Source organism: Lichenostomus cassidix, chromosome 7 (assembly GCF_008360975.1).
Source record: "Lichenostomus cassidix isolate B80296 chromosome 7, HeHo_3.0, whole genome shotgun sequence".
In the NCBI taxonomy this organism is placed as follows: domain Eukaryota; kingdom Metazoa; phylum Chordata; class Aves; order Passeriformes; family Meliphagidae; genus Lichenostomus; species Lichenostomus cassidix.
The window spans coordinates 9,921,853-9,936,425 of NC_139488.1; the positions used below are offsets into that span (position 1 = coordinate 9,921,853).

A 14,573-nucleotide genomic window follows, 5' to 3' on the forward strand; every position below is an offset into this window, starting at 1 on the left:
CTGAATTTTGCCAATAGAAAACAACTAACCTCCCCCCAGCAGTGAATCAGGCAGAAGTGAGGTTGCTGATTACCACACTATCACACCCAGATCTCCAGCTTCCCCTTAACTCAGTAGAGACCTGATTTGACAAACTGTGTTTCCTTTATCCTTAACACACCATTCTAAAAGAGCAAGCCTTTGACTTAGGTAATTCTGAAGCAATCAAATTGGTGTATTTCTAGCCACCCTCTCCTGCCTTGAAAAGGATTCAAGGTTGTTCATGCAGGAGCACCCAAATCTGCACTGTTCCTAGGGAGCTTTGAAAGCTGGGGTGCATAGAGAGATCCAGTGCAGCAAAAAAGCATACATTGCCTTCAAGTGCTTTTGGGATAGTCTTAGTGAAGTCAGTCAGTCTGTGACTTAGTGCTGCTGAAATTTTGTTGGCTGTAATTAAAACGCTTCTTTCCCACTCTATTCAGGCAGATAAGAACTCAGCATGCTAGATACATTGTAGCTATTGCAGCAGTAACAGTAAAGAACTGTAACAAAAAATATTTTTCAGAGCTCCATTCTTTAGCTGCAGTGTGGGACTCAAGCTCTGACACAGTTTGAAACACAATGTATTTTCTGCCAGCAGAAAGTTCCTCCCATCACCTGTACAGCTGCGGTGAGCTGCAGCCCAGCTTTTCTCTAGATGCCACTGATCACCCAGCTATTCCAGTGGGAGCTGCATTTGCCAGGCTTGGCTGCAATGTCTTGTGCTCCCCATAGCTGTGGGGTGGCTGCTTAGAGGCTGCTCACCCCTGCTTGCTCTGCAGCTGAAGACAAACCAGGCACTGGTCCAGGTTAAATTTGCACTGAATTATGGACAGAGAGGAAAAGTGCTAAATTAATAAAAATTAACATTTTCGTATAAAAGGCCTACTTCTTGAAATCTGCCCTATTGCAGTTTTACTTTAGTAGTTACAGCACTGCACTTTCAAGCTGAAACCTAAGATAATCACAGACCAAGGACCTTGAAAGACAATTGATTGTGTAATGAAACACAAACTCTCTGGGAAGCATTATCTTCCACTGGAGCAACCATGCCTTTATCTCCCAGGATAAGGCAGGCAGGCTGGGGCACTCTCATTCCAGAGGGGGAGGTATTTTAAATATTTACAAACTAGTTAGACAAACTATACCCTATCTCAATGACAACAATATGCAGTAGGAATTAACTCCCAAAAGAGAAATGTTTAGGCCTAGAATTTCAGCATTTCTTTCCACAATGTCTTTTAGAGACAAGAATTACACAGAATTGCTCTGAGCTCTCATCACACAAGCCTGGCTGCCACCAGCTCCACCTCCAGCCCATGCTTTCAGCCCAGCAGATTTTCAGCACCTTGGTACAATGCCTATTTATTAAAATATTTGCATGGCTGTGTCTACTACAGTTTACATAACTGATTAAAAACAGAGGTCACACTTCATGTGAATAAGTAGTTTATGGATGTGGGGGGAAAATAGCATTCTGAAGCCTAATCAAATGGAGAACATGCTAGAACATCTGCTGGATTGACATGGAACATTCTATTCTTGCACCACAAGGCTCTCACTGCAAGCAAGGACAAGGCAATTGCCACATAGCCAAGGTGATCCATCTGCTCTTACTGCCTCTCAGCCCATGACTGCATGCCAAATTCTGTATCCCTCAGGTTCTACAGGGAAGGACAGAGAATAAATCACAAATGCTCTTTCTTTGCTGTGTTGTTACTATAGGAAATTAGGCTTCTTTCCACTGTTTTCTAGATTGTTTTAAAGCTTCACTTTTGGTGCAAATGTTGCATATTGCACCACCTGCTTTTTTGAGGGGATACACTCCTTCTCAGCCTTTCTTCAGTCTGTCCAAATCATAAGGAAACCAGAAGGACTCCACCTACTTTTGTGACTTACCTTTCTTAACATATCAGAATAGCTTCCATTATCAGCAGCTCCAGTGTTTTCAGAAAGCTTTTATCACCCTGGTTATGTTATCCTGCCACAGTAAGAAAAGGATGAAACATTTATATGCCAACAGACAAGAAAGGGAAGCTAGGTCCTTAACAGCACATGAATGGCAGATAAAATTTTGGCCAAATATTCAATTTTTTATTCTTGAAGGCCGTAAGAGAATGAGGACCAGTTGAAACAAGAAAACTGAAATTTCTGTTGTTCAGATTTTGTTCAAAAACAACTTGAGCTTCAATAAAATAAAAATAATAAGCATATTCCAGGGATACAGGGTTAATTACCAAGGGGCAACACAAGATACCCTACAGAATTCAACATCTTAATAAGCAGGGCAGACTTGTTTCCTTTTTCTGCAAACCCATGAACCAGTCACAGACTGAACTGACACATACTTCTCTCAGTGAAGTATTTCTTCAGAGTCAGATTTGTTTCCATGTTAAAAGCAAGATGGCCATGAAATAAAAGTCAGGGACAAATGGAAATGTCAAGTCCCTGACTTTTCTGTGCTTTAAAGTTAAACCTTGAATACTACGATAGGGGGAAAAAAACCAACCAAAACACCCCAAACAAAACAAAAATAATACAAACAAGCTGCTGAATTTTGAAGGACTCAAACAGCTAGAAATGCTTGTGTTTTGAGACTGACTAGTAGTAGTATCAATCTCATTAAAAAATTATATTGGAATACAGCCGTTCTAAAGAGGTAATAGGACATTTCTACTGCTCATTCTAATAGACCAATTTCTCACAGCATTTTTAACCTTCTGATGGCTTCTTACACAAGCTGAGTTTCGCCACACCACCCGAATAGCTGACATCCCTGGGGCAGGAATGCTGGCCAGGAGTAAAAGAGTAACTACTGCAAACTGCACTCAGGTGCCTGAAGGCAGGAATGCCAGCTCCGCGTTACAGTGTAACGTGAGAGGAGCTGCCTCTGCTGGCAGAGCAGCTGCGGGTTGGCTGGGGCAGCGCTGACCCCGTCACCCATTTCTGCTCCCTCGCACACCGCCCGGCTCTCAGCGCTAACCTGGCCTCCGCAACAAGGCAGGATCCAGCATGGCATTGCCCAAGCAAATCAGGATTCAAAGTGCACTTCTCTTCCTGCTGGGAAAGCCTAATTAGAGATTTTTTTAAAGTTTTCTATCTAGAAATGTTTCACAAGCTGTAACTTGAGGGAAGGGGTTTTAATGTGTTATCTACAGCAAAAGAATTTAGTGAAGTGGGAAACTACACGCAGCATTCACCCTGAAATGTTGTGGAAGCAGGGATAGTACCAGGTACCAGGCTTCTCCACTTTTCAGGAAACAACACACAACTGTAACCATTCATTCTTTGATTGTACGAGGGAGGTGTCTCATTGGCACCTCGCTGCTTCATCGTTCTTGCCCACAGACCGAAGCAATTCACCCTTCCTTATTCTGTACTCATTTCTACCACATATTTTCTAGAAATAGAACAGCTTACAACTAATTTTCTTCTCACCTATCCTACAGAATTAGTATGAGCCACTCTGGTCTTTTAAGATGTTTACTTGCTTGTAAGGGGGACCTATTTATCAGCTATGTGGTAGCAATGTCTTTTTTCTGTTTTCTTCCCAAATACAGTCAATACCTGACTCAATAAACCTTGAAACCTCTGTTTGCCATTAGCACAGCAGTTTGTATCCTCTGCACACCAAGCTCACAAGTGTCTCAGTCCTGCCTTTGGAGACCTGGAAAGGCTTCCTACCCACTTGGAAATTATTTTGCCCCAAAACACCGTTGCTGGGGTGGGGTTTTCATTCACTATTTTTAGAGTTATCAACGATATATCTTGAACATAAACCCCCGAATATTTTTTAAATGCACACCCTTACGGTCTGTATTGTACAGAACTTCACGGACTTGGTTGCAGAGCCAAGCGGGAGCCACGCACAGCCAGGGCTGCAGGAGGCACGCTGATTAAAGAGGGTGAAATCCCAAGGATGGATTTCCTCAACAACCACCCAGCCCGGCAATCTCGGTGAGAGGCTTCACTTCACACAGCTGGTCACTCGCTCTCTGCTCCCTCCCTGCGGCCGCCACAGCGACAGCGCCCCAGCGCCCCAAACTGTGCCCATTCCCGGCTCGGGGTGTGTGTGAGTGGGCGTTGTCCACTGCTCCGCTGTCCCCCGAGCAGCGCCCATGGGCTGCAGCCCGCGCTGAGCCGGGGCAGGCGGGCGGGAAGGGAACGGGGACGGAAAGGCGATGGGATGAGGCCTGCCGCCCGCCCCCCACCCCTCACGGTGACCCCGCGCACCGTCCCCCACCTCCTCTCGCGAGAGGCTGTTCCCGCCCCCGCCGCCTGGCGGCTGTTCCGGCAGTGCTGCCCCTCCCTCCGCAGGCCCGCTCCCGCCCCGCCCCCGGCTGTTCCGCCCCGCCCCGCCCCGCCCCGCGCGGCCCCGCGGCACATCCGGGCCCCGCGGTCGCTATGGTCATGGCGGAGGGCACGGCCGTGCTCCGGCGGAACCGCCCGGGCACCAAGGCCCAGGTGAGGCGCCGCCGCCGCCGCCGCTGTCTCCGCGGCCGCCGGCAGGCGGGCACGGGTACGGGTAGCGCCGCCGCCGGGGCCCGACGGCCGGCGGGGCGGCGCCGAGGGCCGCGGCGGGCCTACCGGGGCCGGGGCGGACGGGCGGCGGTGGCCTCGCTCTGGGGATCGCTTTGTTCCCGCGGCCGGGTGCGGGGCAGCGGGCGAGACCCAGGGGGAGCGGGCCGGGGGCGGCGGGGCTCCTTGGCTGCGGGCTCGGCGGAAAGGCCGCTGCGGCGGCGGGGGGAGCGCCGAGCGCCGGCGGGGCTTGCGGGCAGCGAGCGGAGCGGAGCGGAGGGGGTGTCGGGCCCGGCTGGCCTCAGCGGGCCGGGAACACCTGTGACAGCCGGCGAGGCGGGCTGGCGCTGCTCCCCGCGCCGCAGGTTGGTGCAGGCTGGGCGGCTCCCGGCTCTGTCAGGCACTGCTGCTGTTACTGCTGTGACAATGCTGACAGCACGGCCCGGGAGCGAGCTCCTGACCGCCTGGCAGCTCGGCACCGTCACAGTGACCGTACCTGTCTGCCCATCCCACGGGGAAGTCATCCTTGCCTTACGTAACTGAGCGTCTGGCACAAGGAAATGCTGCTGTCACATCGCTTCTCTTAATCACAACTGAAGTCACTTGTTTCTGGGGTTTCAAGGTCGGCTGGAAGAGGCACACCTCAAACACGGAAACTGCATGTTTTAGATTTTTAAATTATTTCAGATCTGTCAGACCTTTATGTGAGACTTTGCCTCTGCTTTTGTGAGGAGAGCTCACGGTGAGAAAGGAGCAGTGTATGACACGTGTCTCCTGTTCTTTGTCATAGCATAGAGGTAAAATTATTACACAATCCTGTAAATCAGGTCATTCTGTGCGTGTTTAATCTGTGAAGGAGATGGAATGTTGTGTGCTTCTGGTAAATTTGGGGTATTCTGAAAAAGAGTAAGCTGGACATAGACCTAGGTTTGGTCAAATACTGTGAAGTTCATGTAGGTTGAAGAGTTTTGTATATAGTGACAATTATTTCTCTCCATAGACATGATTTTTTGGTGGCATGGCTGTATTTAAAGTTTTGTTTTGGATGACATTGGTGTAGCTATTCAGCATGTAAATACAATTAGTTAATGATATTTCAACACTGGATATTCACTTGGGGTATTTTTTTCAGAGCTGACTTATTCTCTCAGGAATAGATTGCTGAGCTGTGCAGTTGGGACATTTTCATTGAGTCATTGCACCTACTGGGATGACTCCAGCAAGCTGATGTGCAGGATCTCTGGATGATGTGGGGGGTAGCACCAAATTTTAGATGAGAAAAATGCAAAGTAAGAAAATGTCTATGGCTGAGATTATCATAGGTGCGGCACATGGCTGCAGACCACTGAGGTGCAGCTGGATCTGAGGTGGAACTTCAGGAAGGTTTTGTCATTACCAGGGCTGATAAGCATCCAGGTAAATTAATGAAGGCACACTGACCTTAGCAGGGGAATGTGGTAGCAGGTTAGGCCAGAACAGTGTTACGTGATCTCAGTTCAGAGGAGATGTTTTTCTTGCTGTGTCACCACTGGGATTTTTAGTTTCATAACCACTGTATGCTGCTGCTCTCTCCAGACCTCTTCTCCCCATTCCTACCTGGTCTAACATCTGGAGTGGGAGCTGTGTGCAGTATTTGATGTAAAAAATACAGGCTCTCTGGGTGTTACAGCAGGGTGTGGGGCAGCAGTGGTGTTTACATGCCAAGTCATGCAGAGCTTTTCATTTCAAGGTGTGCTACTATTGCAGTGCTCAGAGTGTAAATCCTGTCTCCCCCTCTTCCTGTCAGGACTGTGTGCTGCTTCTGTTCAGATGCAGCTTCCTGGAATTGTATAAATGACATCTATTTTCCTGCATGTTCAGGTTTATTGTAAGCTGTGTGCCTTTCTTCCTCCCTCTCTGGTTTTGTTACATTGCTTTAAACTTTCTTTTTTTAAAACAGGATTTCTACAACTGGCCTGATGAATCCTTTGAAGAAATGGATAGTACATTAGCTGTCCAGCAGGTATTCTTACTTACATGAAATGTTGTTAATGAGTGCAGTTTTCCAAGTTTTTTGTTCTGGTATATAAAATGGAACAGGGCTTGCTGTTTATCTGCTTAGGATGTTGCTACACAGCAGTGAATTTCATAAGCACCTATGTATATTAAAAAATTGTTAATTTTGTTTGCAGAAATAACTAGAATTCCCTTGTCTGGTTTAAACAAATCAGATTTCAGGAAATGGTGGGCGTTTCTCTGAGGGGTTTTTTTGTTTGTTTTGAGATGAATGTTGGAATTTGCCCATTCTGTTACCTTTTTTAATTGAAGACAGTAATTTTTAATAGCAGTTTCCTTACCCTGCCCATCTGCTCTTGAATTCTTCAGTCTGTCACTCATTTCTTAAGTAAAAGCTAAATCCCTCTAAAATGTCCTAAATGTACTGTCTTACTGTAATTACAACAAGATCTAGTTTTATTTCTCCCCCTCCCCTTCTAGTATATTCAACAAAACATAAGGGCAGACTGTTCCAACATTGATAAGATCCTTGAACCTCCTGAAGGCCAGGATGAAGGTGTATGGAAGTATGAACATTTAAGGTAAAAATCCATCTTTTGTCAACATCCTGTCTTGGCTCTAAGTTTTGTTCATTGGTGGTGGTAGTAAATCTATTGGAACGTGACAGATAAAAATAACTTAAATGAAACTTGATTTTTCTACTGTTAAATATTGGTATTATTTTCTGAATTCCCTGTTCTTTCTACAGATTCATAATGCACTCTGATCTCGTGCATTTAATGGGTTTTTTAAAAGGAGCTTTTTACCTCACTTCAAAAGTTGTAGTAGCATTGAATATGAAAATACAGTCATGAATTTCCATAGTGCTTTCTCATAGTATTGTCAGTTCTTCATCTCCACTAATGGGTAACATGATTTCCAGGTGCTCCCAGTGCTTTTTCTGAAACTTGCAGGAAAATAGGCATTAGCTGGGAAAGCAAGAGTACCCGTGTCTTACAGTTCTTTTTCTGCTTGTAAGGAAACAAACCTTTTTGTCCACCTCTGCTTTTTTTTTTAATTGCAGTACAATAAGTATGTTCAGCCTTGGCAGTTGTGCCTCAAAGTATTTTTCAGTTGTAGTGTAGGTTTACACCCTATTAATACATATGTAGTAATCCTTTTGTCCTGATTTTTTTTTTTAATAAGCGTCTCTTCTCACTTTATTGAGCAAATGCTCAGGAATAAGAACAGTTCTAAGTTCCTCCTACTTCAGACACTTTGATTTTTTGCCTCACATTTTCTTTTTCTCTCCTCTGGTCTGGAATAGTTCCAATAAATGCAAGGAATCCTCAAGAAAGGAAGAAGTATCTACATACAATCGCAAAGTCCCATTTTAAGAATTCCCCCTGTCCCTTCATATACCCCAAAAATCATTGCAGATTCACAGAAGTGACTTGTCACTATGACAAGTTTTGGAAAGTTTATTCAGATTTTCCTGTAGGATGGAAAGCTGAGTTCTATAAAGTTCAAGAATGCACTTTCAGGTACATTCCAGTGAAAGTAGTATTCCAGAGGTCCCACTCTGTTAATGATCTGTGGTAGGACTTCAGCCACTTAACTCATTGGAAATACATCTTAGAAGGATGGAACAATCCATCTGTATGAGTTTAAGACTTACACTCTGAAATTAATTTTCTTGAAGTGTTATTTTAATTAGTTTTAATCTTTCTTTGTGAAATAGCACTTTCGTAGCAAAGTTGGTATCTTAAACACTTCCACTAAATGATATGTTAAACTCAGCCTCTGCTGTCAGTAAAGAACTAAAATATAATTGTTTAGCTGAGTAAAAAAACGATCTGCTGCTATGATGATCAGAATGTCCAACTGTTTTTTTTTTTTTTTAATGAGGTATTTGCAGTGAGGAAACAAATAGTTGGTTTTGATGCTGTTGTGTTCAATTTCTTTTAGACAATTCTGCCTTGAGCTCAATGGACTAGCTGTCAAGCTTCAGGTAATTCTTTTTTGAGACTTCTATACTTTGTCAGAGAGGAGTCTTTTTTGTATTGTATAGATTGCAGGGTCTTCTAAATTTTTACACACTGAGTTAAGCAGTGGTTGGAGGTTTTGTAAGATTTTAAGGGCTTGTGGCAAATAACCCTTTTTGGGGGGGGAACAGGGCTAGGAAATGATTTGAAAAGGTCAGCTCATTTTTGCTGTTGGGTGTTGTTCTTAACTGAACAATTCTTTTAACAGAGTGAATGTCACCCTGACACATGTACTCAGATGACAGCAACCGAACAATGGATTTTTCTTTGTGCAGCTCATAAAACTCCCAAAGAGGTATGGATGTATTTTGGAAAACTGACCCCAGTAGGCAGGAATTTTCTTTCACAGTTTATATGTTCATGGGGAGACTGGTAAAGCTGGCTTCTTAGCCAAACTGAGAGCTTATGTGGGTTAAGAATATCACTTGAGCTACTCTTCTTTGCCATTCTGTAGTGTTTTACAGAGGAACAGGATGAGGTGAGAAGGAACTGCTTTGTACCTCAGTATTAGTGACTTTGCACATTCCCCTTTTTTCTCTTAGTTTGTGCTGAGCCTGCCTGAAACTGAATGGAAAAAGCTCTTTGTTTAACTGACAAAAGAGCACATGCTGGGTAATAGGCTCTCATCTTCAAACTTTGGCCTTGATCCACAGTGTGAGCCTGACACTCCAAACGTGACTGCAAGTGCACATTCTTAGGGCAGTTACTGCAAAAAGGTGATGGAGTCATAAAATGCTTCAAGCCAAGTGGGTTTATCAGCATGCATTACCTTGTCTCACTCAGTGTCCAATTAATGTCAAGTTTAACCTCTGTTCAGATCTTCTGTTGAACCACTCAATTCATCTTTGTTTTCACCTTCAGAAAGTCTTTGTTGCTTTTGGTTATGATGGTAGTGCAGTTGATCGTATTTATCTTTGTATTTCATCTTCAAGGTTAAGGTAGTGGTTCTTTTTAACCTTATATTTTCTGTCTTGTAAGGTTTTTTCTTGTTTTGTTTTGCTTTTACTTTCCTGAGATGTTTTGATTTAGCCAACTTCCTTCCCACTCCCTTCTTATCCTGTCCCTACTCAACATCTTGGCGTGTCTGGCAGTGTTGTCCTCAGCTAGACTGGAGAACTTCAGGCTGCTTTTTATCTCTGAGCATGCAGCATTCATCTCCTGTTTTCCATGTCAATAGCTTCCAACTCATGGTAGGGTAGGAGGTGATGAAACCTTGAACTGCTGACAGAAATGTACAACTGACAAGTCTTTTTCCTGAAATTGGTGAACAGCACAATGGACAGACTTCCTTCTCTCTGTCTCTTCATCTTTACTTTCTTCCTTTAGGTGTACTTGATTGCAGAGCCAGGGATGTCTTGTTATACACTTAAGTTACATTTATGATTTTGGTTTTCTTTGCCAAAGATAGATTTAGGTGCAGGTTTGGGTTGAGAGCCTGTAAAAGAGCAAGTCTGGCAACTTTACTATGTGGGAAACAAATGAGCTGTGAGGTAACAATCATCTTTCCTTTCAGTGTACAGAATTCTAGCATGTATTTTTATTAGACAGCTTTGCTTCAACAGATGCATAAAATTCACTACTCACGTGCATAATGACATTGCCATAGTAACTTTTTTTTTGGAATAATTTACATGGGTTGTGAAGCACAGAAAAGAAATTACTCACTTAAGAAGGGAATAAAAATGACCAGTGCAGTTAAAAGTACCAGTAAACATAATAAAAATGTTGCTTTTTAAACAAATTCTGACAATGTCATGCATGTGCTAATGCTCGTGCCCACTCACTGTCTGTTTCTGTAGTGTCCTGCTATAGACTACACCAGGCACACACTTGATGGAGCTGCATGTCTTCTGAATAGCAATAAATATTTCCCCAGCAGGTAAAACCACTTTCTCTTGGGAGGAGGGGGAGGAGGAGGGAGGAGGTTGGAACTTAAGATGCTTAACAAAGCACAGGGAGAGATGCAATGCAAATTTCATGGGCTACTACTGGAACTACAAGAAATCCCGCAGCTCCTAGGAGTTGGGAAGCCTATTGCCACTTCTAAGCCAAAGAAGAATTCTTGCTTATTTAAATAGTTTCCCTTTACTGGGGCTGACAGATGATTTTTAGGTAAAAACTGTTTCAGTAATATCTGTTAGTGTGATGGGGCTTCCACTGGAGTAGTGCCCACCTAAGCAACAGGGTGGCCTTTGCACAGATGCTGCACCTCAAAGGCCTCAAACAGCACCAAAAGCCTCCAGAAGCCAACACCAATCTACTGTGGGACATGGCAACCACAGAAGACAGAGACTGAGGCTAGTGAATGGGCAGGTCACATCATAGAAAACTCCCTGCAGAAGTCAAAATTGTGCATCTCTAGGGAATTCAGTATCAACAAGGAGGTACAACTGGAAGTCTTTTTTCTTTGCCCATAAATCCTAGAAACCAGAAATCCAACCTTTATCAGAATAACTTACGATGATTAATTACAGGCAAAACTTTTTTTGTAGTCTGAGTATGATTTCTAAATGTTGAGCTTGCACCAGCAAGTCTAAATTTCATATGCAATTATACAAGATAGTTTTAACAATGAAAATTTGTGTCGACATGTATCTCAGTAGTCATTTCACTAGAACAGTTGTGTAACCTTTCTCCCGATGCTTACAGGGTTAGCATAAAGGAATCCTCTGTAGCCAAATTAGGATCAGTGTGCCGAAGGATTTACAGAATATTTTCACATGCTTATTTTCATCACCGGCAGATATTTGATGAATATGAAGTAAGTAGTTTAAAGTTAAATCTTGAAAGCAGGGCATTTACTGGAGTTACAGCTGTGATGGAGTTGTGTAAAACATTTTAGTCCTACTAGAAGATCCATATTCAAGTGAAGGATTGATTATAGTAGATTCCAGTTTTACAAGAACAGAAAAGCTGTTATATATCACATAAACATTCATTTATATGATTAGTTTACTCAATTATGGTTTCCCTTCATTTGGTTAAAAGCCAACTTGAGAGGTTTTTACAGACAACTCAATTTTACCTTGTTTTTAAGAACACCTGGATATATTCAAGCACTTAGTGCAGTTAGTACTGGTTAAATATATGTATTTCCTGTTTGTGTATTAAGGAATTATACTTGTGTAGCTGTAAAGGATCAGAGTAACTGATGGCAACTTGTGCACCTCCAGTAACCTTTTAATTTTATTTTGTTTTTAATGGGAAAGTAGAAATTAATAGATAAAAAGGAGATAAGTGGTATAGCTGAATATAAAAAGAACCTTTGCCAAATCCCACTTAAGGTTTTTGGAGCAGCTATCAAATGATTGTACCCTGTTGTGTTGGAGATAGTGCATGTAGGAGGAATTTTAGAAACGTACTGACATTTAAATAGATTCTTGTCTAAGTGCTGTTAAATTGAGCTGTGACTGAAGCTCAATTTCAGTAGTTCTCTTAGTAACTGTAGTAACTATAAGCAAACAGTAAAGCTATAAAGGAAAGCAATATAAATTTACTATTTAAGCATGACTATTTCTTTCTAAGACCTGTAAATCTGATGAGGCAATTAACATATAAGATGGCTTTTTGTTTAGCATGTTCTCCTTAATGGTTTAAAATAATCCTTCTGTACGTACTGTTTTTTCCCCCTTTTTTCACCTCCAGAATGAAACTTTCTTGTGTCATCGGTTCACTAAGTTTGTGATGAAGTATAATCTGATGTCCAAGGATAACCTGATTGTACCAATTTTGGAAGAAGAAGTACAAAATTCAGTGTCAGGGGAGAGTGAGGCATGATGGGAATAGCAGTCCAGAAGCCTGTGCTGAATATAAACAAAACATGAATTATGTACTGTATATATCACTTTAGACACTTCAATCACGTATCCTCATAGCTTTGTTTAGTATACTTTTTGTATGCTGTGTGCATTGCCTTTTAATATGGGAAATACTTTTAAGTTATTCATGAGCTGTATATTCATCAATGTGGCACTCATGGTTTTTAAATAAAAGTAGTAGTATCTGTTTATAATGCCTGTTAATAAAAAAATTTACAGTTCTCTAAAATTGCTGCTAAACAATCATTGAATTACAATCCTGAAGATGTGTCTGATTGGGTGGGGAAAAAAGTGAGATGATGATTTCACAGCAAGCCATTTTGTAATGCAGTAGCTATATTAAGTCTTAGTTCAAATATTATTACCTTAAATATATAATTCTGCAGGAAGCTTCTTGCACTGTAGCTTATTCCTAATTTACCTTTTATTGTTTTAAGATGGCTTTGAAGATTTACTTCTGGATGTGCATATTGCTGTATGTGTATATCCAAATACTAACAGGATCTATAGTATTAGCCAAAAAGACAATTTCACTATGGTATTGAACATATATATTCTTGACAGATATCTAACACACTTTCTGGACTCCTTTTTTTTGTTAGCAGCAGAGGTTTGTGTGCAGCAGGGGAGAGGTGCTGTCCTCTGAAGGCAGACTTCTGCTGTTCTGCAGTCCACAACCTCTCTAGAGAATACCTGTGCATATTTATGGCATCTGCTTACAGATTATACCTCAGCTGCTCATGTTACACTATGTAACACACTGGCACAGTCTCTGCTTGTATTCCTAGTCAAAACATGCTAAATCTCTGAAGTACCAAACCCAATTCTTTGCAAGTGTTAATCGTATTTTCAACATATATTTGTTTCTCTTCATTTACCTTAACCATATTGACAGAAAGATTTGGATTCATGCTTCTGGTTCCCTATCAGGTGTTTATTTCAAGTTGTGTTTGCAGATTTGCAAAAACTGACAATTTCCATGAGTGCTGCTTAACTGTGTTTTGTCTAGAATGATAGAATTAAATGTTTTAGAGATGCATATAATGGAAATACTACTAAGTGTACATGAATGCAGGGTCTAAAAGCAGTAGCAAGTGTTTCTGGAATGAATTTTGCTTTGCTGTTTAAGAAGTTAGCTTGTTGTTTCTCTTTGAGGTTGCCAGGAGCTCTCATTTTTATTTCAGCAGGTCAGAATGGGCTAGCTCAGCTAGTTTCAGTAATTTACACTTTGTTTTCTACATTATATTTACATGGAAAGAAGGGAGTCCACATATTTTTACTAAGTCTTTTTTCACAATATACTAAACATGCCTTAAATTCTATTTTTCTTTATATGAATCAAGCACACCTCAAGCAACTGTTATCACCTGGATGAAAAGGGAATTTAAACAATGAGAAAATAGAGAGACTAAGCTTAAGTACTTCAACAGCTGTGTTCTCCAGCAGCTTCTTGTCTCATGTTGATCATTGTATTTAATTGTCAGCAGGGTAATTGCATGAGATGTCAGAGTGAAAGTAGCTTTAGTTACTGTCTATACTCTTAGCTGTAACTTGCCTTGTATGGACCAGGTTAACTGATTTTGGTAGATACCTTGAAGTTTGTCCTGCAGGTAGGAGGATGTATTCTGGACGTAGTAAAATGTATTTAGCTCATTGCTGTCAGCTCTAGGACCATCCATGGTGTGGCTCCTTTGTACAGTCACTCTGCATGTGGATATTGGCCCTGGTGATTGGGACAGCCAAAAACATGGGACTGGTGTTGCTAATTACATTTCCTTTACAAAACTGAAGAAAGTGATGTGGTGCTCAGGACTGCATTAAAATTTAAAACCTCTTATGCTTTAGGAATTTCACTTCAAAACAAAACTCTGGAAGTTTTAATCCTGTTTATTCTCATTCAGATTTGCACTGTAAAGTTGACTTGCTATACTAAGCTGATTTTATATAAGGCCTAAATGAGACACTGCTTGTATTTTCCCTTGCTGTTGTTTACATGAGTACTGTGTACACACATGTGCCTGGATGGTACCATAAAACTTCAGTTAGCCTAAGCAAACCATTGCTTTGTCTAATAAATATTAACAGGTTTAATTTAGACTCTACATCATAGGGAAACTGAGACTGTCTTTGAATTATATTGTAAAAAAAGGATAAAATTAAACTGTTTCTTTATCCATACCACTACATTTTGACAAGTTAT

At 41.9% G+C, this 14,573-nt stretch overlaps 2 protein-coding genes across 3 annotated transcripts in view; one reads left to right on the plus strand and one right to left on the minus strand.

The window, feature by feature from the left end:
- The first annotated feature begins 4,369 nt into the window (after window positions 1–4,369).
- On the plus strand, window positions 4,370–14,557 carry MOB4 (MOB family member 4, phocein). The gene is made up of 8 exons (XM_085066101.1): window positions 4,370–4,482; window positions 6,476–6,538; window positions 7,012–7,112; window positions 8,479–8,521; window positions 8,764–8,850; window positions 10,355–10,434; window positions 11,205–11,316; window positions 12,201–14,557. Exons 1-8 carry the CDS (start codon window positions 4,423–4,425, stop codon window positions 12,330–12,332), a joined length of 678 nt encoding a protein of 225 aa, XP_084922227.1. The 5' UTR covers window positions 4,370–4,422; the 3' UTR covers window positions 12,333–14,557.
- Window positions 7,106–14,573, minus strand: part of RFTN2 (raftlin family member 2) — a 39,757-nt gene continuing 32,289 nt past the window's right edge. The window contains exon 10 of one of the 2 annotated variants that reach the window (XM_085066100.1): window positions 7,106–7,477. The gene's annotated coding sequence lies outside the window, so the exon portion shown is untranslated. Of the gene's footprint in view, window positions 7,478–7,699; window positions 9,991–14,573 lie in introns of those variants that run through there. The other variant, XM_085066099.1, reaches the window with a different exon arrangement.

Excerpts from the sequence above, each read along its gene's own strand:
- MOB4 (XM_085066101.1), top strand. The coding sequence starts at position 4,423 with ATGGTCATGGCGGAGGGCACGGCCGTGCTCCGGCGGAACCGCCCGGGC. Across the intron at positions 8,851-10,354 it reads CTCATAAAACTCCCAAAGAG|TGTCCTGCTATAGACTACAC; the intron begins GTATGGATGTAT and ends CTGTTTCTGTAG. Across the intron at positions 10,435-11,204 it reads AATAAATATTTCCCCAGCAG|GGTTAGCATAAAGGAATCCT; the intron begins GTAAAACCACTT and ends CGATGCTTACAG.